The sequence below is a fragment of the Tursiops truncatus genome, chromosome 6, assembly GCF_011762595.2.
Source record: "Tursiops truncatus isolate mTurTru1 chromosome 6, mTurTru1.mat.Y, whole genome shotgun sequence".
Taxonomy (NCBI): domain Eukaryota; kingdom Metazoa; phylum Chordata; class Mammalia; order Artiodactyla; family Delphinidae; genus Tursiops; species Tursiops truncatus.
The window spans coordinates 80872498-80896553 of NC_047039.1; the positions used below are offsets into that span (position 1 = coordinate 80872498).

The window sequence follows — 24056 nt, forward strand, 5'->3', positions numbered from 1 at the left end:
CAAATCTTTCCATTAAAACCTCCTTCTAGCCTAATTCATTTATTCATTCAAAATAAATTTTTTGAGCACCTACTAGGTGCTGGGCATGATGCTGAAGGAGCTGAAGGATCCCTAAGTGCCACCGCCCTGAAGCCTGTGCAGATCCCATACAGGTCCCTGGCTTAGAGCTCTGCATACAGCAGGTGCTCAGAGCTTGGTAACTGTTATCATCATCACTCCCACCTGCCCCTGTGGAGGGGAAGCTGCCCGTCGCAGATGCCTACCTCCCTACCCTCCTGTAAGTCTCACTACCACACCACAAAGGTGGGCACAAAAGCCACTCTGCCTGTTGGAGGCCCGCTAGATGCCATGATTTAGAGTGTGCTGGCTGCCCTGGGGGGCACTGGGGTTTGGGTGTTTCCCTGTGCTGGAGTCACTGGAGGTTTGGGGACTCCAGGAGTTTCAGAGCACATTGGGCCCTCAATCAACCTCACTGAGGCCACTCATTTGACAAGCATTCCTGGGCCCACTCCAGGTCCAGCCCTGTGTGAGGTGCTCCCACTGGGAAGGATGAGGAGCATAAAGACACATTACAGGTAAAGATACAAAGGCATGGAGGTAAAATCCTGGCAGAAGGCAAGCAATTTCCAACCGGCTGGCCGGGAATCATGGAGCCAGAGGGAGCCTTTCACAGAGGTAAGGGTCAGCTTTTTTTTTTTTCGGTTACGCGGGCCTCTCACTGTTGTGGCCTCTCCCGTTGCGGAACACAGGCTCCGGACGCGCAGGCTCAGCAGCCATGGCTCACTGGCCCAGCCGCTCCGCGGCATGTGGGATCTTCCCAGACCGGGGCACGAACCCGTGTCCCCTGCATCGGCAGGCAGACTCTCAACCACTGCGCCACCAGGGAAGCCCAAGGGTCAGCTTTGATGTCACACTATGAGTCTAGACATGATAGAAGCTGTGGAGAGTATTTAAGTAATGACATGACTGGAGTCACTTTTGAAAGACAGAAGATGAAGGACCGGCCAGAAGAGTCAAGACTCAAGCACTATGGGACGTCAGGGATGGGACTTTTCTTCTGACAGCATCTAAAAAATCTGTAACAGTAAGCAATTTGATAATATATCAACTTCCTACATCTTTATAATGAGCCAGACTGTACAACAAGAGACCCTACACAGGACAACACAGTTGTAGGAAAAAATGGTGCATTTTTAAAAGACATACTTTTTGACATGAGAATGTGGGCTACTTCTGTGCAACTAAGTATTGATGAAAGCTCTTATAGCATGTCTAGGTCAGAGACAGCTTGCAAAAACCCCACGGGTCTGGGGAGGGGTGGGAGCTGGGGTCGGGGTGGGGGGAACTTCCATACAATCAGGAGGTCAAAACAAGTATGTACAAAACACGGAGGGAACAAGTCAACATGGGCTGTGATTATGAAGAGATGTGCCTAACATTTTAGACTAGATGTCTGCGAAGTTTTATTTTTATAAATAAAGTTTTATTGGAACACAGCCATGCCCACTGATTTACATATTGTCTATGGCTGCTTTCTAACAACAAGGGAAGAATTGAGGGGCTGCATGTTGTCCCCAAAGCTGAAAATACTTACCACCTGGCCCTTTACAGAATGTTTGCTGAGGCGTGGGAACTGACACATGCAAACAAGAACAAGGGGCCCCCCTGGAAGGAACAACCTTGTTCCCAAAGCCCCTCTGCGCTCCTCTCTGAGTACGGCCCCCAGAGGTGGCCACACACTTCTTTAAACATCTTGGGGTGGTAAATCTTCCGTCCTATAGAGTGGATTTAATTTCTGGAAACTACCCAAGGCTTTTCAAACCAATTCAGCTGAAAGGTGGGTGATCACACCAAGGAATGAAACACATGAGCCTGCCAAGGGCAGAACGCGTGCCTTAAACTCTGGGTGAATTGAAATGGCAGTGAGAAATGTGGTTTCATTATAAAGCTGCGCAACTTTATTTCTCGTGTCTCGTTAATTGGGGACAACAGTCATCTGATGTTCGGGCCTCAGCCCGATAGTAAAAGACCTCTTATAAGACCACAGGAACCTGTGGTCTGGGGATGGCTGTCCTGGGAAGTCTTTGGAAAAGACGGGGCCTGCTGACAGAGAAGGACACCTGGCCATTACAAATGGAGACACTGTGGCCCACAGAGGAGAAGGGACTTGTCCAAAGCCACCCAGCATGGAGTCTCAAGGTTCAATTCATCCAGAGTGGTTAGAGTGTTCCAAGTTCTGAGCCAGGAGCTGCGAGTGTAAAATAAAAAATGAGTACATGCTGAGTCCCTGGTATCCAGTAAGACAGGAATGTCAATAAAAGCTCGGAAATTTAACAGGCCTTGGCCATGTCCCCTGCCCTGAATCTGTTTTCATATACAAGAAATGGACAATAACCTCCTTGCAGAGTTCCTGGGAGGATTACAGTTTAGTGTTGTACCTAAAGCACCCAGCAGAGTACAGCATAGAATAGGTTCTCAATACAAAGTAGCTCAGAATCTCTGGTGCAAGGGCAAGTGCAACTGGGTGCAACATTCCACTATCTTTAGCCACAGCGCTTGCACGGACACACCCTTGCATACAGGAAACTCCAAGACTGCACAGCTTCTGTGGGCACCTGTCCTATGCCTGGCCCGGTTCGGCCTGCCTGCTGTAGGGAAGTTAACAGAGAGGGAAACTGCAATCTGCCTTTGGAGCAGCCACGTTCCCAGCCCGAGGGAATCATCCCCTCTTTCCGGGACTAACTCCTTCAGCAGGACCACAGCTGTAAACACAGCACAGACCAATAGGAACCGAGAAACAGAAGTAGATGAAGGCAGGTAGCCCTGGCTTTTGGAGGCAGCCAGGATAGATGTCTTCCGAAGGGTCAAGGGAAAATCCCCACACCTTCCCTGGTCGTAAATAATGCCAGTAAGTTCCTTCACGCTGGCCTCTCTCCCTGTATGCAATAGCCCAATGTGCCAGTGGGAGTAAAGGAAGAGAGGGTGTGCATTGTATCTTCCGGTGCCTGGCTGCACAGTTCCGATAAGAGGGCTGTGACCACAGACACAGACAGATGATGTCCTGATCGGGCACCAAGGGCCACCACTGGCACCGCCGAGCCAGCTTGGTGAGCTTATATAACAAAGGGCTTGTCATCACTTCCTGTGAGCCTCATCGCCCACATTCCAACACAATGAGACGCTCTCTCTGCCCTGGCTTTGAAGTTCAACTGCTCATTCACAAGGCTGGGCAGAGCCTGGCTGGGAGGCAGAGAGCCTACACTGGCTCACCTTCCCATTCCCCTTGCCCTTGCCATGTCATTAATTTACTTGGAAAAAATGTTCCTTTGTGATTAAATAGTGTTTGCTTTTAAAAAGTGAAAAATATCCACCTTGCAGTGACAACCGCTATCCACATTTGGGTCTATTTACTTCTGGCCCTTTTTCTACCTGTGTAGGTGGGAATGGGGTAGGGGGAGACTACAACTATTCGGGTTCTTATACCCTACTTTTAAAGTCTTCTGTGGTGAGCCTTTCCCCTCTTGACTCTTCTGCAGTTGAGTTACTCAACCCAGCTCTGGGTGGCCGCATTCCTTTCCACCATATACATGAACCATTTCCCACAGCTGGATATTTAAGTAATTTCCTTTTTTTTTTTTTTTCCAAATGCTGTAGGATACTGGTAGCTAAATCATTGTGACTCTCTTCACTCTCTCCTTAGGATAAACTCCTAACAGGGGAACCACTGGGCCAGAGAGTAGCAACTTTTCAGCTTCTCTGTGTTGTTCCCTCAGTCTCCCGTTATTCTTTCTGACCTGGAACCAAGTCTACAACATTTTTAAGGCAACCTTGATTTATAAGGTCCTTTTACAGTGGCCTTATTGGCTGACCTCATGATAGGGATGAACACCCTCATTTAAAGATGGGAAAATAGGCTCAGGAAGGTCAAGTGACTTACCCAAGGTCATAGACCCTCAACTTGAACCCAGACTAAGCCTGAACAGTCAGTCAGTGCTGCTCCACACTGCTGCTCTCAGATCCCTAGGCCAGCGTCGGAGCGGGCATTCCGGAGTGTTTTAAAATCGAGTGCACGATGATCTAAAACACACACAGCTTGCTACAAATCCCTGAGACACATCCTGTGATTCTGGGTCCACCTGTCAATGTTTGTCAGTCTTGACCATCCAACTACAGACCAATGCAGGGAAACATGCCACGGTTCTTCAGCAACAGGGCTCAAGTGGTCTTTTATTCAGCAATGGGTAAGATTCTCTTTTACTACTAAAGAACTAAGGAATAGAAAATGTCATGCCCCTAGTGGCTGCAGGGATAAACTTAATAATGACAATCTAACTCACTTCTTTCTGATTTTTAGACTGTGAATACAGGATGACCTTAGATTTCACATTCAAACAAGCCTTTGAAATTCAAAAATCCAGATCTTCTAAGGAAGCCTTCCTTCTTCCTACAAGGGAGGCCCTGATTTCCCTTTCCGAATTTTTTAAAGAAAAGTCTGGGGAACACAAGACGGCATGAACTTCTTGTTTTGTTTCAGTACCCTTTATAAATTTAAAGTTTCCTTCCCACCTATCAGCAATGTCCCAGTTAAAATGACCCTCTGACTGAATGAAGGTGTACAACTGAAATTTACTTGCAGAGTAAGAAATATTTGAGCACAGACAGAACTATAGCCTCTGAACTTGAAGGAATCCAATGTTCCAAAGTACTTGCTGGGTTGTAGAGAAATAGGTAAAACCAGAAGAAACCATCAAAAGCAAAGAAGTTATGAAATTTTCTGGAATAACCATTCCCCAAAGGATTTGACAGGTATAAAGAAAGGCATTTCTAATTTAGGAGAGGAATTAAATAGTACCCCCCCCCAAAAAATGTGCCCGCACCCTCATCCACTGATTTCTTACTTTCAAACTCTTCATTCAGGGATCTCTGTGAGCCGTCAGAAGCAATTTCTGCTTCCTCTGGAGGCTTCATGTCTAATAAGTTTAAGGACACCTCAACACAAAGGGTTTGCCTGGATGGAGAAAAGTTCCTCAGCTTTTTCAAAACCAGGCCCACTTCTGCTCTAGTCTGAGGGTGATAAAGAACCAGAATCAAGGGTGCACACAAAAATCAGGGTGGGGCGGGACAAGAGAAGGAAGGCAAGGCCCCAGACGCACGCCTGGTTTGGGCGTCTGCACTTTGAGAACATCAGGCCCAAGGCCTGCGTGTGTGATCCAGGCCTTGACAATGTTCTCAGCTGTCCTGTGGGTGACTCGGAAGTGATGACACCAATTCCCACCATCTTGTCACTTCACAGTCACGCCACAGATGGCCTTCAGATGGATCCCAGGCCTTGCAGAAGCCCAGCAAGGAGGAGCTGAATGACAGCTGAATTCCCCAGGCGTGTGCCCCAAGCATGTGGCAAGAGCCCCATGAGCTGGCCTGATGGCACATTATTCCTAGATCTTTATTTACAAAGCGTCTCTTCAGGAATTGGGAAGCGTGCTCTGCTGGCCAGAGGGACCTCTGATTCAGCCATGAATGAGAGAGGAATGGACAGGGATCCTCAGGGGACCCTTCAACTGAGCCCAGCAAACATCTTCATCAAGGCTAATGTTTCTTCCCCCCTGGGGACCCAAAGCCTCCTGAGCACTTCCTGCTTCTCAGAGCTCCTCCGGTGGAGGATGTCCTCTGAAGGTCAGCATCCTAGTGGCAGCCAGAACCCCAGCGCTCCCTTCTCCCTTTTGCATTCCCTTCTTCTAGAGCCTCCAGCAGCAGCTTTACTGTGGCTCCTTCGACCTGCTATCGTTTGCCCGGACATCCTGGGCTGCCTCCAACTCCCCGAGGTGCTGTCAACAGATGGGAGAGCTGGACCTCAGTCTCAAGGTCAGGTGACTAGCTCTGTGGCCCCCCAGAACAAACAGTGCATGCTCTCCCACCTCCTTCACCCCACACAACTTCCCTCATAGAAGAGCTAGCTGTTCAGTGGCTCTGCCCTTTCCTGCTCTGTATTTCTACAGAAGCAAGCAGCTGAGGTGCTGCTTGGTTCATACAAGGCCTCCTCCCACCCAACTTTCCAGAAAGACCATAGGTGGAGACGTAACACTATGTCTGACCCAGGCCCCGGGACCCCTGGTGCACCATCCGTCTGACTCTGACAGAATGTGGACAAAAGCTCTCCTGGACTGGGTAACTTACAAACTACACAGAAGGCATATCTCAACTACTGATGAGAGTGATCCAGAGAATCTATCCCCTAGACAGGTACTCGGTCGATTTCCCTCCATTGCCCAATGTCATCTGAGAGCTGCCTGAAAGGTCAGTCACAGTATGGGCGGGGGGCGGGGGGGGGACTTCCCTGGTGGTCCAGTGGTTAAAGAATCTGCCTTCCAATGCAGGGGATGCGGGTTCGATCCCTGGTCAAGGAACTAAGATCCCACATGCCGCAGAGCAACTAAGCCCGCGTGCCGCAACTACAGAGCCCACGCACTCTGGAGCCCGTGCGCCACAACTTGAGAAGCCTGCACGCCGCAACGAAGAGCCCGCACTGCAGCGAAAGATCCTGCGTGCCACAATGAAGATCCCACACGTGCCGCAACTAAGACCCAATGCAGCCAAATAAATAAATAAATAAATATTTTAAAAAATAAAGAAAGAAAGAATGCAGACTGGGGTCAGGCCAGTCTGCATAAAGCATTTGGTGTCCTCCCAACGGGGCTCCCCACCCCCAGGCTCAGCTTAGGCCTCCCTCCCCCAACCCTCTCTAACCCATCCTCTTAAGAGGGAGACAGGTTTTTTTCTAAAGCCCAGATCTGACCCTGTCACTCCTGTGCTCCACCACCTTTCATTACCAGAGGACAGACCAAACTCTGTGGCCTGTCCCTTTGGGCCTTCTGTCACCTGGCCTTATCTCTCACTCTTGTATATTTTCTCTTTTGTCTTCTCACAGCCTCTCCTTCAGTCACTTCGGACCACTCGCAACGCCCCTCCCAGGATGTCCTCCTAACATCCACAAATCTCTAAATATCCAAATCCTCTGTACCCATGAAGGCCCAGCTCCCGTGCCACCTCCTCCATGAAGCCTTCCTGATGCTACTTTGGCAGCATTATCTTGAGAAGACATATGGAGAGTGCCTGGCTCAAACCAGATGCTTTATTAACAGTAGAAAGCTATGGTTTTTAAATGGCTCTGGCCTCATGGTTTTGGAACAACCAGATGATACAGAACTGACCTCTGTCACTGTTCCCTATAGCTGAGTAGCATAGAGGTTAAGGGCAGACAGAAGCCAAACTAACTTCCTGGGCTTCACACCCCCACCTGCAGCTCTGCCCATTACTAGCTGTGTCACCTATTGACAAAGTACTTAAAAAAAAAAAACAAAACCATACATGTTTGCCCTAGTTTCTCCATCTGTAAAATAGGACTCAATAGAACTTACATCCTAGGGTGTCATGAGGTTCAGTGAGTTAACATTCATAAAGCACTCGGAACAGAGTGGTGATCCAGGTAGAGTTTTTACTTCTATTCTCCCACTGCAGAGAATCATAGGTCAACCACAAACTGACTGTCAATATAAGGACAGGGATAATTTTTGAGGACAACCTCACCCGGCCAGAAAGGGAAGTCCCACTGGCTTGACTGTGGCTATAAGAAGCCCAGAGTTCGAGGCTGGGTTGAGGCCCAGGACAGACTGTGGCCAAAAGAATTCATAAAGCTCTTCCTACATGCCACGCATCGTGCTTAGCCATTTAAACAAATAATTTTATTAAATCCTCACAAAGACCCTAGGTACTGCCCCTGAACCCCATCTCCAGAGTGTTTCATCATCTGTAAAAAGGGGATTCTAACAGGACCACCTCAAAGACTGGCCGTGAGGATCACACACAGAAAGTGTCCCACAGGCACGACGCACAGAGTGAGGGGTCAGGAGACACTCTCTATTATTATTATGCCCATGTTAGGACAGATGAGCATTGCAGGCCCGGAGAAGCTAACCCCAAATTACTAAGCTTCTGAGCACCAGGTCCAGGATTTGAGCCCAGACTTCTGACCCCAAAACTAGTGCTCATTTCACATCACCACAGTGGACACCCCTAGGGTCCTGCCGTGTTTGGATCAACAGCTCTGGGCACCTGTGGTGTGTAGCGTCACCGGCTACCCCCACAAAGGGCAAACACCTGGCCCGAGAATACCTGGCTCCTGACACCACGCCGCTCTCAGCCGGGCAGCTTCTGCTCTGCTTGTTACCTGCTCAGCGCTGAGGTCCTGATGGCAAGATCCCACCCGCTCCCCCGGAATCTACTCCTGACTGCTGCTCTCCTGCTCTCTCTGCCCTGAGACCCCCAAAATCCACCTGGGAATCGAATCCAACAATGCTCTGCTCCCCATCTGGTCACGCTTCACAAGGATTAACTCCTCAGGGTCAACCTCAGCCCCCCCAACGCAGAACCCGCTCCAGCCTGCCACTTCCTGCCCGGGAAGCTCCTGGACTGGGGGTCCATCAATGCCCTCCACGCTTGTGATGCTGAAGGGTACTTGCCCTTAGCAGTTGGTGTCCTGGCTGGGAATCCGGCTCTATGGGGAAATGTTACAGCCTGCAGCTTCCCTCTGCCTTTGAAGATACGATCACACATCTGAGGGTCGTCATGTGGAAGAAGTAAGGTTAGACTGGTTCTGCTTGACCTCAGAGTCCAACTAAAACAGTAACAGAATCCACAGAGAGAATGAGGTCAGCCAGCAGAGCTCCCATAAACACCAGGTACTCAACAAACCTGTACTAAGTTGGAGGGAACAGCAGAAAAAACTTGAAAGCTCAGCTGTGCAAACGAGTGTGTGCTCATGTGACAAATCCCCCCTTCACTGGAAGTTTTCAGGCACGGATGCAGGAGGGTTGGATGGATGATCCCTAGGCTCCCCTGGAACCCCAAACCAAGTTCCAGGACAGCAACTTTCAGCATTGGCTGCATATCAGAATCACATGGGGACCTTCCAAAAGTACCGATACTCAGGCTCTGTCCCCAGAAACCATGGTGTGATTAGTGTGAGGTGGAGCCCAGGCAACTAAAAATTTTGAAAAATGCTCTCCTGGTGATTTGTGCTGCCAGGGCTGGTCTAGGTAGGGTTCGTTGACATGCTGTGACACACAGCATAGTGAATTAGGCAGACACCCTCAGCCTCTTAGACCCATAAAAATGTTCATCCGTGTTCATGCAGAAAATTCTGCATCTTTTTTTCCTTGACTTATTCACTGTGAACACTCCTGGTCTTAATCTGTTCCATCAACACCAATTCATTAATGTCACAAACCCCACAGCAGACACTGCAGGATGGATTATCCCGACGCTGGCCTGAGCCAGGAAAAGAAGAACATGCAACAGAGCCTCGGAAAGGGTCTCTCACTAACTGAAGACATAGGACACCTGGGTTGAGGGGCCAGAAGAGGTCGGTGGGTGGGGAAAGAACTCTGTGAATTCATGTCACTTGCACTGGACTTTGGTGGGTGTGAAAAAAATTTAAATATCCAAAATAATATAGTCCCCACATACCACACCTTCAAGTCCTCTCTGAGCTCTGCTACCCAAATTCTACTACAGTGCTGCCCATGCCCACCTCAGGTTCCAATGCTTCTTGTTACTCAGAGTCATTACCTGCCTCTGTATCCTGGCACTGAACACTTGCTGCCTTGCAGCAGAGATATTCCTGGGCCTTTCCAATATCCCCTCCTGGGCTTTGAGTTAGAGTGCCGGGGCTTACTCATCGCTGATGGTCTGCACGGCTCAGCCCAGTGCTGGAACATGGTGGGTATCTAAAAAATGTTTGCTGCATGGATGACTGAATGCTGCACCCCTCTCTCCACAAAAGTCACCATGCGAAAGCTGAAATGGACCCACCCAGATGAGGCTACATAGGCAGGGCGAACAGTAAGTGGTTGCACTGGATATACCTAGACAGCCGGCCCCCTGGTCCTGGAGGAGGAAGCTGACTCCAGTAGAGGAGAGGCGAAGCTTTCCTGGCCTCATCCCACCCACCGCGTCAGGTATGGCATCCAAAGATGAAGTACTAATACCCAGTTACTTCCCTCAGGTGTCAGGAGTTGAATGTATAATAAGTGCATGGGTATCTGCAGACGGAAGGTGTCATTTTATAAAGACAAGGTGAAATCATCATTATCATAATAGCTAATGAGAATTTAACACAGTGAGGGCAAGATGGAGTCAAAATATTGAAGTCTAAAAAGGCACCTGAAGAAATACAGACAGCTCACAGAGCAAGCAAGGAGAGGATGTCCAGACACAGACTGGTCATTCGGAAAAATAACATTAAAACCCTACCTCATACCCTGAAATCAAACTCCAGATTAAAATGTCAACGTTAAAAAAGAAAGAGGGACTTCCCTGGTGATCCAGTGGTTAAGAATTTGCCTTCCAATGCAGGGGACGCGGGTTCGATCCCTGGTCGGGAAACTAAGATCCCACAGGACACAGGGCAACTAAGCCACACGCTGCAACTAGAGAAACCCACGCAGTGCAACAAAAAAGCCTGCGTGCTGCAACGAACGATCCCATGTGCCACAACTAAGACCTGACGCAGCCAAAGAAAGAAAGAAACCATCAAAGTATTAGAAGAAAATACATTGGAGTACAGAAAACTTTTCTAAGCAGCACACTCAAAAATCATGAGAAACATCGACTGATTCAGCAACAGAAAACCATTCAGTGTAAACAACAAAAGCAACCACCAGATACAGAGCCGAAAGGCAAATTACAAACTTGTAAAAAAAAAATACCCTGCAACCCAAACGGCAGGCGAGGGGCTGCCATCCTTAATCCACAAAGAGCTCTTACGAATCAATAAAAAGATAAACCCTATGGCAGGAAGGATGGACAGGTAGAAGTACACAATTTCGGAAAAGAGACACAAGCAGTCAACAAACATATGCACCAGTAACCTAAGAAACTGCAAATTAAACTAAATTGCATTAGAGTAAAGCAGGTGAAAACTTGTAAGGTCTTTCTAGTATTTGAAAGAATGTATCAAAATTTTTATCTTCCTACCCAACAATTCTCCTCTGGGAATCAATCCCAGATAAATAATCACAGACTTATTTATGCAAAGAATTAAGTTACAAAGATGTTCACTATAGCACTGTTAAATTAGTGAAAACTGGGAGAGCTTAAATAAACAAACAATACTATACAGACATTAAATTACTGTTGTTGAATGTTTAAGACAATGTAGACATCTTTCCATGTCTTTAAGCAAAAAGAACACAAATAGATACACACAATATTAATTTTTGTGAAGGGAAATATATATATACACAGACACACACACATATATATGCACTGAAAAAAAGGCTAGATGGAAAAACAGTGAAATGTTAATGGCGGTTTCTCTGAATTGTAGAATTAAAGTTGGTTTCTATTTTAGTTTTGCTTACCAGCATTTTCTATACCAAACCTGTCTTAGTTTTGTTGAAGGGGGAAGAGAAAAGTTAACACAGAGATCAACATTGAAATATATCAAAAAATCCAAGCTTGCTGTTCTGAGGAACGGCCTTAGAACACGGCCAACTCGCATCTGCCCCACATGGGAGAGCAGGTAGGGGCTGAGTCATTCCGCGAATGCCACGCGGGCCCCAAATCACATGCACGGCTTTGGAATGCACCGGGAGGATTACGAGGCTGTCTGGCTTTCTGGGAGTGCACGCCCCACAAAACAGTGAAGCTTCACTGTGAAGAATTTTCTGGTCATTTTCATTTTTAGAGTTTAGCCGTGGCCTGTAGAAACCAGGAAAGTTCCTTTCTTCCTCCTTCTGTTTGCCTCCTCCTCGTAGCCCACCTACTGGTGAGCCCCAGATGAGAAAGAACATTGGCAACAATCACAAGCGCTCCGTAAGGAAATGCTCTGCTTAGCAAAACAGGCAGGTTCCAGCCTCCTCTTCACCCTGCTCTGGTGCCCAGCTGAGGCACACAACACAGCAGGTGGCCTCCCAATTTGGAGAATGGGGGCAATTTTCGACCAGTGGCAGGTGGCCCTTCACATCCAGCTCCCTGCCTCTTTCCTCTATCACGTGCAGTTACACTAGTCAATCCCCAGGCTCTGGCCACACCTGCTTGCGCCCAGCAGGGGTCCCTTTCCAATCTCAGTCACTGTCGACAGGACCCCTTCTGTCTGGGATGCCCCATGTGCACCTTCCTCTGGACCCACCTCCCAGATGACTTCCTCTTCCTGGTGGTTTCCCCCAGCCCCAGACAGAGGCCACCCATGCCTTCTCTGGGTTCTCAGAGCGTGTTTGGCTCTTAAGTCCCAGAATCAGTTGCTGGATCAACTCCACTGGCTGGACTGTGACTGCGCTTCCAGGGTCCTCCCATCTCAGCTAATGACAATTTACCCTCCCGGCTGCTCAAGCTAAAACCTGGAGTCATCTGTGACTCTCCTCACCCCTCACATCTCACATTTCACCTGGCAGGAAATCCTGCAGCTCTACCTTCAGGGCATGTCCTGAATCTGGTCTCCTCTCATCACCTACCGCTAGCACCCCAGTTCCTGTGGCTGAAGGTCCTCCCAGCTGGTCTCCTGGCTGGTCCCCTCCAGTCTATTCTCCAGTAGGCAGCCAGAGTGATCCTTTCAAAACCCAAAAGCCAGATGACGACATTCCTCTGCTCAGAACCTCCACTGACTTCCCATCTCACCCAGAGATAAAGCGAGAGAGGCCCGAAACACTCAGCCTCCCTGTCCCACCTCTCAGAACTCGTCTCCCCACTTCCTCTCCACCTGCTCCACTCAGTCATGCCAATCTCCCTGAAGCAGCCAGGCATGCTCCTGCCTTGGACTTTTGCCCTGACTGTTCCCTCTGCCTGGAATGCACTTCTCTCCGACAGCCGTGTGAATCACACCATCACACCCTTCAGCAAAGCCCTCTGAGCACCCATCTGAAACAGCACCCCACCCCAAACTGAGGCCCACCCCAGCTTTATTTTTCTCTACACTCTACCCAACATACTTTATTTGCTTGAATCCTCTCACGAGAGGGTAAACTCAGGGTAGCATGAATTTTTATGTTTTGTCCACGGCTGTATCCCCAGCATCTAAATAGAACAATACCCAGCAGGTAGCCCATTCTCAACAATGTGTGTTTAATGAATGAATGAGGAGAAAGGACTTGGTATGGGCTCTCATGGCCCAGCTGAGGACTCGGAGTCCAGCCTGTAAGTGAAGGCCCAGCAGTGGACAAGCCCTGCCCCAGCCCACCCACCTATCAAGTCATTTCTCCCCTCCCCGGCCTTGGGAAGCCCCTTTCTGACCATTATTCTTAAGTTCTGCTTGGAAAACTCAGGGCCTGAGTCATTCCCCAGGGCCCTGACTAATTCTCTCTCCATCCCTTGGACCCACCTCCAAGATCCTTCCTCTACAGCATAATGGGAAATCCAGAGAGAGCTCCCCTTGGAGAAGAGGAAAATTCAGTTCTTCCTGGCTCATCAATTGAGAAAGTGCAAACTCTCAGGAAGCCAGTGCCTCCGAAAGTGAAACATTAATAGAAATATTACTGGAAAATACCAAACAGGAAGAGAAGGAAAATTCCATTGTGGAAGCAAGGTCCTCTGTCGATGCTCCTTAATGATCTCAGTAACTCGTTTCAGAATCAAAACACGGAAAGAACTGGAAATCAATCAGGCTGTCACCCTTCCTGTGGACTGGAGCTTTGGCCAAACCACCTCCACACCACCCCGGCACAAAGGGCACTGGGCTCAGAACACAAGGTCAACAGCCTGGCCACTGCAGTTCCTGCTGGGAGGCAGGGTGAGCTCCATGCCTCCCTAGACCCTCAGTTTTTCCATCTGTAAAATGGGTGTTACAGCACCTTCCTCACTGAGTGACTCTTAGAGTCAAATTAATTATGGGTGTGAAAGTATCTTCAGCTGTGGAATACTCACCCAAATGTAGGAGTTTGGGTGGGTCCTACAATGCTAACAGAGGGGATTTTTATAAGAGTTTAAATCTAGCCACAAATAAGGCAGAGAAAATTTAGGTATGAGATTGTGCAGCCTGAGGTGATATGGCACAGTGATTCAAAACAAAGACCCTAAATCCAGCTTCAAATCTCATCTCTGCCACTTACTGGCAGGGTGACCTTAGACAAGTTACTTAACCTCTCTGCCTCGTGCTCTCATATGTAAAATGGGAATGACAGTAGCATCTACCTCGAGGGACTTTGGTGAGCAGTAAGTTAGCGCATGTAGAGCACAAAGAACAATGTCTGCCTTAGAGTATATGCAATGGAAGTACTGGCTAATACTGCTATTGTGGAAAGCTCCTTCAATTCAAGTGACTACTCTTTCTTGATTCAAACGCCTCCTCCTCCAAGAAACCTTCCCTGCTTCCCTCAGTTGAAATGAACGTCCTCCTGACCCTGCTTCTCCTTCAGCTCCACGGAATCAAGGCTCTGCCCAGAACAGCTTCTGTGCCAGGATGGCTCTCAGCTCACCCACAATACTTTGTTTATAGACAAATTCTGCCCACACCACTTTGTTTATAGACAAATTCTGCCATACAGAGCTGTGTTCTAACCTTGGTTCCTGTGTCCTCACCAGAAAATAAGCTCCTTACAGGCAGGCACTACCCAACTCCTAGTTCATCCCTGTATCCACACAGCTCCTGACAGTGGCCTGCATATGGCAATTTCTCAGTCAACACAAGCCAAACAAGTTACAAGTCAGTGTGGCAGACACCACCGGCAGCCTGTCTCCATCCTGCAGGAACAGCCTCCCTCAGAAAGCTGACGGAGGTGCTGCCATCAGCCAGCCAGCAACCCAGCTCTCTGCTTCAAAGCCACAAATCCCAATTTATTTTCTAGGGCCCAGCCTGACCTACCCCTTCGCCACAGGCCACTACCACTTGGCTCTCTCAGCACAAGATGAGAAAGTCAGCTCCAAGTGAAACTGCCCAGGGAAGCACTCGACCACAGGCAGGTTCAGCTTTGCTTAAATGGCCAAAGGAAAACACACTTGTCTCAGATTTGCCTTTTAACACCTATTTTATGGGTCAGAAATGCTTTGGGGGAGAGGACGAGGTCAAGTCTTGGGGGTTCAGTCTGGGGAAATCAGTCATGTTCTGAGGTTGTCAGATTAGAAGACGGTCATCAGATCTCCTTCAAGGAAACTTAGGTTCCTTGTTGACAAGGGCCAAGATATCAGTGTTTTTTTTTTTTCTTAAAAGAGTACACACAGCCTCGCCAGTCCTTGAATGAGAAGACATAACAGTTACAAGACACACATCTTGTGATCTTGTGCAGCTGTCCCTTGGGAAGTGGCAACTCTGTGTGCAGAATTTTTCTATGAAATAACTCAAGTGCTACATTAACATCTCATTTATGGAACTCAGAGGGAGATAAGGGAGGGAGAGAGAAAAGCCAGCTCTGGGGAGCCTTTGGGGACCACCAAAGCCCAGACTGAAAGGGATGGGGGAGGGGGTGCAAGAAGAGGAGCATTAAATGAAGGGGAGCAGGAGACATACAACACACATTTCAGTAAATATCAGAGTCTTGGGACTTCCCTGGTGACGCAGTGGTTGAGAATCCGCCTGCCAATTCAGGGGACACGGGTTTGATCCCTGGTCTGGGAAGATCCCACATGCTGCAGAGCAACTAAGACCGTGCACCACAACTACTGATCCTGCGCTCTAGAGCCTGCGAGCCACAACTACTGAGCCCACGTGCCAAAACTACTGAAGCCCATGCGCTCTAGGGTCTGCATGCTGCAACTACTGAAGCCCGCACGCCTAGGGCCCATGCTCCGCAACAAGAGAAGCCACCACAATGAAAAGCCCGCGCACCGCAACAAGGAGTAGCCCCTGCTCGCTGCAAATAGAGAAAGCCGGTGCGCAGCAATGAAGACCCAACGCAGTCAAATAAATAAATAAATAAAAAATCAGGGGCTTCCCTGGTGGCTCAGTAGTTGAGAGTCCGCCTGCCGCTGCAGGGGATGCGGGTTCGTGCCCCGGTCCGGGAGGATCCCACGTGTCGTGGAGCGGCTGGGCCCGTGAGCCGTGGCCGCTGAGCCTGCGCTCCACAGCGGGAGAGGCCACAACAGTGAGAGGCCCGTGCACCGCAAAAAAAAAAAAAAAAAAAAAAAAGATTAAAAAATCAGAGTCTTACTATCTCCATCTAAATCATTGAAAGGAGAGGAACAAATTGATAAAAAGCATATAGGCTTTGAATTCAGACTGAATAGGTATAAACTGGGCCCCATCACTTGGTAGCTGTGTTACATTAGGCAAGTTATTACCTCTAAGACTCAGTTTCTTTAACTGTAAAATGGGGGCAATACTTTCCATGGTAGAGGAATAGCACTAAAGGCCCCAATAGCACTAATGGCCTGTCTGTATCCCTGTCCTCTGCCATGGGACTTTGCAGCTCCTCCTCTCTCCCCGAATCCCGGCTGGCCTTATGACTTGCTTTGGTCAACAGAATGCAGCAGAAGGGACAGTAGGGACAGTAGGCCAGTTTCTTACCTCAAGAAACTGTATGGGCTTCTGTAATTTCTTGGAACACTGCCACCATCATATGAACAAGGCTAACTCGCTGGAAGATGAGAGACCACATGGAACAGAGCTTACTCGATATAGCCAAGGCCATCCTAAACCAGGCATCCCCATACATGTAAGAGAGCCTGGCTAGGACTGGCAGGGCAGCACATACACTCCACACTGACCTTAGATGCCTGAGTGAGCCCAGCTGAGGCCAGAAAAACTACTCAGCTGACGTGTGGGTTCATGGTCAATAATAAAGGCTTATCATTTAAAGCAGGGGTTGGAAACTACAGAACACAGGCCAGCTTCCCGTTTTTGTAAATAAAGATTGGATACAGCTACACCCTTTTAATTTATATATTGTCTAAGTCTGCTTTCAAGCTACAATGGCAGAACAGTTGAATAGTTGTGATGGGGGCTGTCTGGCCTGCAAGCTAAATTATTTACTAACTGGCTCTAAGAAACTTTGCTAACCTCTGGTTTAAAACCAGAGTTTGGCGTGATTTGTTACGCAGCAATAGCTAACCGATACAGTACATAAACTCCTTCTTCGGTGATTGTGAGGATTCAAGGACCAATTAAGCGGTTAGCCTGAAGCCTGGAGAACATACTTCTCTTCCGGGGAATCAATGGGAAAAACTGGGTTTGATATGCAGCGTTTTTCTCACACTACTTTCAAGGGACAGGACTTCAAAGAAGAAAGTGTTCCAAGCCAAACCACAGCTACCAAGCTTGGCTCTTACCTTTCCAATCAATTACTTTCTCAGAACTGGAGAATGTAGCTGTTAACCAAATAGAAATGACTGACAGCTCATGCTTGACCCTGGCTTCAATCAAGCTATACATCAATGATTTGAAGTGAAAAGGACTGAAAGACAAGTCACAACTCCCCACAAAGACAGTGAGACACTCTCTTCCTGTTGTGGCGCTAACCTCCGTCTGCAACCTCCTGCCACACCCACCCTTCAGAGCCTCCAACCATTCTCTTGGCACAAGCCTCTGCATGGAGAAGCTCAAATGCTGCCACCCCCAAAAGCCCTCCTTGAATTCACAGACAGAGTTGAGGCCCTCCCAGCCCTTCTGTTCTGGCATGCCACATGTTGCGACACTGCTTCATTACCCGTCTCTGTCTCCCAGACTAGATCTTGAAAAGCTCGTGTTCAACTACAAACTGAAAAGCTTCCCTCTTGGAAAGCTGGCCACCACTTATTCTCTCTGAATTGCCCCCTGCTTAGCATGCTGCTCAGAAACTGTTTGCTGAGTGTTTAAAAAAAAAAAAAGTTGAACATGATATTATTTATTCCTTAGGAAACATGTTATTTAACTCAACTCTGTGGATGCTGACAAAATATAAATTGTTGGTACACATCAGCATGTATTTAAAACTTGGGGAACTGATGTCATGGTGCATCTTGACTTTCTCAGTTGCAGTGGAAACATTTACTTAATTTTGATAAAAGAAACAAGACTTCAGCAGAAAATACAACTGGATGAGCCCTGTTCGGCTGCACAAAAGGAGACCTACCAAGTTACTGGCCTTTTTGTCATCATTATTTTTTTATAAAGACGGAATAATATTTCCACCTACTAAAGTTTCGTTTTTCTCTTCCCAGGAGTTCAGGCCCTCACTGTGTCTCACTCGGACTGTATTGTAATTGCCTCCTAACTCCAAACCCATTTCCCCCAGACTGTGGCAGCTGTGTGTAACCTGGGATCCTCCTCAACCATGGCTCTGAGTCTATCCTTTTCCTGACTCAACAGTCTTCAAGGATTCCCCTGTGGGATCTAAACTCAGGACCCCACGTATCTCACATTGTCACCTCTCATTCCCCAAGTGAGGCCCACTGCAAGAAAGCTCTAGTTTCTAAGAACACCTTCCACATTAAGGTTTCATACATATATTTGCACACACATACGCCCACACACATACATATATGGACACACGTATGCATGTACACTCACAGCACAGGCACCTAAGTGCTCCCGCAGGCTTCAGTCAGCCTTCTCCCCAGCTCAAAGCTGCCTCCTAGGTGAAGACCTCACTAAATTCCCCAAGACAAAAACACTGGGAAACAAATGATGAAAAGACAATGTGTGTAGATATCCTCCGGAGGCTTAGGCCAAAGATTACTGCCAAGTCTTTTGCAGCCTTTATTCCCTTCCTCCTAGCTCGCCCTTGTACCAAGAGATCTCTGAGCACAAAAGTAAGTGCAGGGAAAAGCTAGTTAAACTGAAAACACAGTCTGTTACAGATGATTCTAAAAGGGAAAATGCCCCAAACTGGAGGCTGGCTGAGTGGTGCATATGTGACCAGGTGTGTGTGTGCCCCGGGACTTACCTGGGAGAATAGAAGGACACCCACGTATGTGTCAGAAGGAAGCACAGGTAACTAAGGGAAGCAGGAGAAGGGCCCCCCAAAGATAAAGCTGGTTGGGAGGTGGCAATGGAGGCCCTCAAAGGAGGATCTATGGACCAATAGCTCCTACTCCCATGCCATAGCAACCCTCAACACAGGCCGATGTTAAAAACACAGGGCCTGGCACGCAGGCGGCATTCAGCAGCCCTAGGGACTCTTGTCCTAACTCCTAACAACAGAAAAAAGGAAGCTGGGTCTGAGATTAAGTGGGCTAGCGTAGGTTTTCCTGGATCTGTGGGTGAGGGGCAGAAGGCGGGCTCTGGGGTGTTCAGGGCTGGATCTGCAGTATGCCTGACCTTCCAAAAGCTATCTGGCTGTAAATAATGTGAAAACCAGGCTGCCTCCTGGCTGCCTGGCCAGGAATTGGGGGTGGGTGTTAGCCCCGGATTAGGAGGCAGTCCCACAAAGAGGGCAGAGATGAGGACATCCAGAGTCTGCATCCCAAAGCAGCTCTGACCAGAAGACCCAGAGGGAGGGTTAAGAAGCCACTGTTTCATTAGTGTTCTCTAAGTGTGGTCCCAGGATCAGCAGCAAAAGATCACCGGAGAATTTGTTAGAAATGCACATTCTCAGGCCCCACACCAGGTGTGGTGACTCAGGCACTTCAGGCGATGGGTCCCACAATCTGTGTTTTAACCAGTCCTCCGGGTGCCAGTTTGAGAACCACTGCATACTATGACCCTTGCGGGCTCCTTCCCCTCCTACTCGTTAGAAAGAACATCTGGTAGCCACAATCCCTCCAACTCCAAGGATCACAACAACTTCTTAAAAGACCAAAGGGCTCAAAGTCACAACCTAGTATGTGAAAATACAGCCCAGAGAGATCTTTTTTTTTTTTTTGGACAGTGTTGGGTCTTTGTTGCTGCGCACAGGCTTTCTCTAGTTGCAGTGAGCAGAGCACAGGCTCCAGGCACGCAGGCTTCAGTAGTTGCAGCAGGTGGGCTCAGTAGTTGTGGCTCATGGGCTCTAGACCACAGGTTCACTAGTTGTGGCGCACAGGCTCAGTTGCTCCTCGGCATGGGGAAATCTTCCTGGACCAGGGTTCAAACCCATGTCCCCTACATTGGCAGGTGGATTCTTAACCACTGTGCCACCAGAGAAGTCCCCAGAGAGATCTTTTTTAAAAACCACATTTGCTCACATCATTTAGCAGCTAAACCCCCTCACTGGCCCTCACTGTGCTTAGCTTTCAAGGTCCTCCCTCACCCGGGCCCTCCTGCCCCGCTGGGGTCCTGCCCAAATCTAACCTCTGAATTCTGGCCACAGGGCCTTTACCTGCAGTCCCCTACAGCACCAGGCTCTCTTCTGCAGCCAACCATAATAATGGTCCTCCCTGACCACGTCCCATCACGGCACTTATCATGCACACTGCGGCCTGGGCCACAGTATTCACTAGACCCTGCTCTAGTACCCAGCAAGGGAGAGCACAGAGAAGACCTGTAAGAAATACAAACAAGCCAAGTCTTCAACACACTTGACACTCCAGCTATAAAACTTATTATTCCTCAGTATTTGAAACAGTCTTAATTATAATTAGAAAAAACATTTACTAGAGTTTTGAAAACCATAAAGAAAGACTTCAGTGAGCAAGCAGAACGACAAGCAGTGGTAGAGAAAGGAGATTTGCCTACCTGGGAGGTGGTCATGGAGTAATGGGGGAAGGCACAATCTCTCTGGAGAGCTAGGGTGGGCCGTCCTTCCATCCCCAGGGACTTCAGGTTCTCCCAGGCCAGCACCTAGCCAAGCCTGGGCCACACATAAGGCAGCAGGGAGCCTCTCTGCTGTTTCCCTCATAGATCAACCACAAACCCATAATCCTGGGGGCTCTCAGAGAAACCTCCTCTGTCCCCAAGGCAGCACCTAGGTGGCCACCTGGCTTCCAGCTCTTCGTCATTTAGGTATGGCATCCTGGGTGCTTAGGAAGCCCAGAGTCCATGCTTCCAAGATGTGTCCCCAAAACTGGCCCAGAGGGAGGTGGAATCCACCGACTGCCCACGATGCCTTCAGCAGACCCAGTGGGGGGAGGAGGGAGTACTCGGGGGACCTAGGACCTTGGGGGAGAGGAAGTCAGGCAGAAAAAAATCAGGAGGGGCATCCCCTTACTCCTCCTGCCTGGAAAACAAAAAAGATCCCTTTCCAAGCACCAGCTGGCAGGTAGGAGCCTGTCTCCCTCCTGTCTGGACATCCAGTCCTAAAAGAAACTCAGACTCTTATCAGTCTCCCCCAGCCCACACCTGGGCAAAAGTTTACCTTTGGGAGAACGTAGGGGGCCAGAGGAGAACAAGAGGGACAGCGGCCTGATAGCCATTGCAAGGCACTGGGCCTCAGATGTAATCAAAACACTGCCTTCCACCAGAAGTAGACAGAACAAGTATTATTTCGTGGGGGAAAGGAGGGTGTCACAGGAGTGTGAAGGGGGAGGAGAGGGCCCCATCTGGCTGGAATTAACTAACCTGCTTCAAAGGTGGGGCTCGAGATGGTCTGATTTGTTAGGGAGGGGGGGTTGCACAAAATCGTCCCCCTCATCCCTGGGGCTGTATGGGGTGGGGGTAAGGTCAGGAAGGAAGGTGAGGTTTTGGAGGGGTGGGTCTCCTTCCAGCTGGCTGGGTAGGCGGACCCCTCCCATGCGCGGCTGGAGGAACTGACAGGTCTAAGTGGAGCGCTCTTGTAGGCCAGCTCACTGCAACTGGAAGAGCACGCTTGGGGGTTCCCGGTGCAGCTCCAGTACAAAAGGCCGTCCCATTTCGAAACCTGGCGCGAGGGGGGTGGGTCAGGGCAGGGCGTTTAGAGTGATTTACATATATCCATTTAAAGACAGCCCGTCTGTATCTGCCATCGGAAATGGGTAATATCCGGCGAGTCCCTTCCCAGCTCTGGACCTCAGTTTCCCATGTATAGAATCGGGCAGGAGGAAGAGGAGGTAGACAAGAGTAAACACGCTTTTAAGTCCGTGACAGCTCCGCCTCTCTGACTTTCCTCCTCGGGGGTCTGAAGGGCTAGTTAGGTGTCTCTTTCTTGGGCAAGGCTGGGCGGGGCGCTCTCGTCAGGCTACTTCCGAAAGGGGCACCTGGCTGTGGGCTCAGAGAGAGGACGTTTTGGCAGCAGCAGTGAAAGAGGCTGTGTCAGGAGGCCGGCGATCGGGGGCAAAGCGCATGCAGAGGCAGAACTGGGAAGCACCGTTGAGAGGCCTGACCCCAAAGGTCCTAGCCCGAGTGGATGTAGGAACTCGAAACTAGAGAGGTGCCTCAGTTTACCCGTGCGCACGGTGGCTCTGGAACCTCGGGTGAGGCCGAGGGGCGCCTTACCTTGTCCTTCTTGCCGGCACCGCTCTCTTCCGCGGCCGAGGCGCCACACCTGTTGAGCAGTTTCTTGCCTCCGCAGGCCGTCGGGCTCCAGGTGCGACCGCCTGAGCAGGAGCCCACCGAGGGTTCTGCGGCACCGCCCGCGGCGCTCTCCACCTTAATGAGGCGGTGCTTGGGGGAGATGTAGCGCACCTCGGCTGGCGTGGCGGGCCGCCGCTCGCTGCTGCTGCGGTAGAGGTGAGGGGAGCCCGAGGACGAGGACGAGGACGCGGCGGCGCCCGCGCCAGAGGCGGCACAGCAGCAGCCCGCGGCGCCCGTCGCGGACGAGGCCGAGAAGGCACGCTGCCCCCCGCCTGGCTCCCCGCCGCCGCAGTAGTCCAGGCGGCACATGGCGCGCAGTTTGCGCAGAGACGAGCCGGGCCCGTTGTAGGGGTCCTCAAAGTCGCGCTCCTTCTGTGCGCGGTAGGCGCGGATAAGGTCGCTAGTGCTGCCGCTGTCGTCGGGCAGCGATCCCGATGAGGCCGAGAAGCAGGAGGCGGCGGCCGTACCGCAGGACGCCGAGGTGGCCGAGGGGGCCTGCGGCACGGCCTGGGGGGTCTGCGAGGGCCGCTCGCCCCGGCGCCGCTGCTCGCGGTAGTCGGGCCGCGGCGGCTGCGGGGGGCTCTTAGTCTTGCTGTTGCCCAAGCTGAAGTACTTGTTCAGCCACTTGGCCATGGCGAGAGGCCGCCTAGGGCCGCGGCGCGGGAGCCGGGTCCGCCGCCGCGGCCATTCGGGGGGCAGTGCTGCCGCCCAGGTCCCTCGGCGCCCCCGCCCCGGCGAGGGGCGTCCGGGGCGCCCGCTCCCGACGCCAAGTTCAAGTTCTCTCCTCCGCCTCCTGCCGGCCGCTCCCGGGCTCCGGCCGCTGCAGCACCGCCCTCCGCCTCCTCCGCGCGCCTCCCAGGCTTCGGATCTCGTGCCCTTCGCGGGCGCGTCTCATGGGATCCGGCCGCGGCCCCACAGATAACTAAAGGCCCGGGCGCCCCCCTCCTCGGACGCTCTGGCCGTGCGCTCCGCCACGGAGCGCGCTCCTGCCCCGTCGGAACCGCAGCCACCGCCTTGGCCCGGATTCCCGGCACTGCTGGAACTTGTCGGCGTCCTCGGCCCCCCACTTCTTCCTTCCCGAGAACGCTGTAGCGAGCTCGGCACCCGGCCGGCTAGCAAGCGGGCCGGAGAGCGAGCGAGCGAGCAAGCGACGAGGGAGGGAGGAGGCAGCCGGCGCCCGCCCGAGCCCGCGCGCCCGTGCCCGTCCCGGCGGCGCCTGCTGCTGCCGCTGTCGCCGCCTCCCGAACCGCCGCGTGTGTGACACTCGGGCCGCCAGCGCCCGCCCCGCGCTGCGGCCCCGCCCTCCCTGGGCCCGCGCGCGCCCCGCCCCCATCCCGCCCCCGCAGACCCCGCCCCGCCCACCCCCACGCGTCCTGCTGCCAGACCTCGGCCCTGGCTCCGCCCCTCTTGCGCCCGGGTCCTGGGCAGAAGCAGCTCCCCTCTTCAGCACGCGCCACCTCCTGTGGCCGCCTCGGCGCCAGGCCCTGGGTCTCGCCTGAGGGCGCCGGGGTCCCGCGGCGCAACCGGCCCCGTCTCGCTCGCAGTCCGCCGCCTCCTAGGGCGAGAGGTTGCCAGCCTAAGCCTGCAGCGCGCAGAGGCCAAACCCTTCCCCGGGACCCGCGCGCTGTGCTACCCAGGGATCCCCACTGTTGGGGACACGAGGCTTTTCTAGTTTACGGCGTGACCCGCTTGGAGGAATTGCGGTGCCGAGACCCCTTAGGGACAGGGTGTCTATTCCCTACTTAAAGGG

At 51.0% G+C, this 24056-nt stretch overlaps 1 protein-coding gene across 3 annotated transcripts in view; it reads right to left on the bottom strand.

Moving 5' to 3' along the window:
• The window catches only part of SHB (SH2 domain containing adaptor protein B), a 144881-nt gene extending 121316 nt beyond the window's left edge, over positions 1-23565 (bottom strand). Inside the window, exon 1 of one of the 3 annotated variants that reach the window (XM_033858299.2) lies at positions 22229-23561. In XM_033858299.2, the coding sequence (XP_033714190.1) occupies positions 22229-22939 (711 nt within the window). In that variant the 5' untranslated portion in view covers positions 22940-23561. Of the gene's footprint in view, positions 1-22228 lie in introns of all 3 variants that reach the window. The other 2 variants (XM_073806310.1, XM_073806311.1) reach the window with 2 other exon arrangements.
• Between the last annotated feature and the right edge of the window lie 491 nt (positions 23566-24056).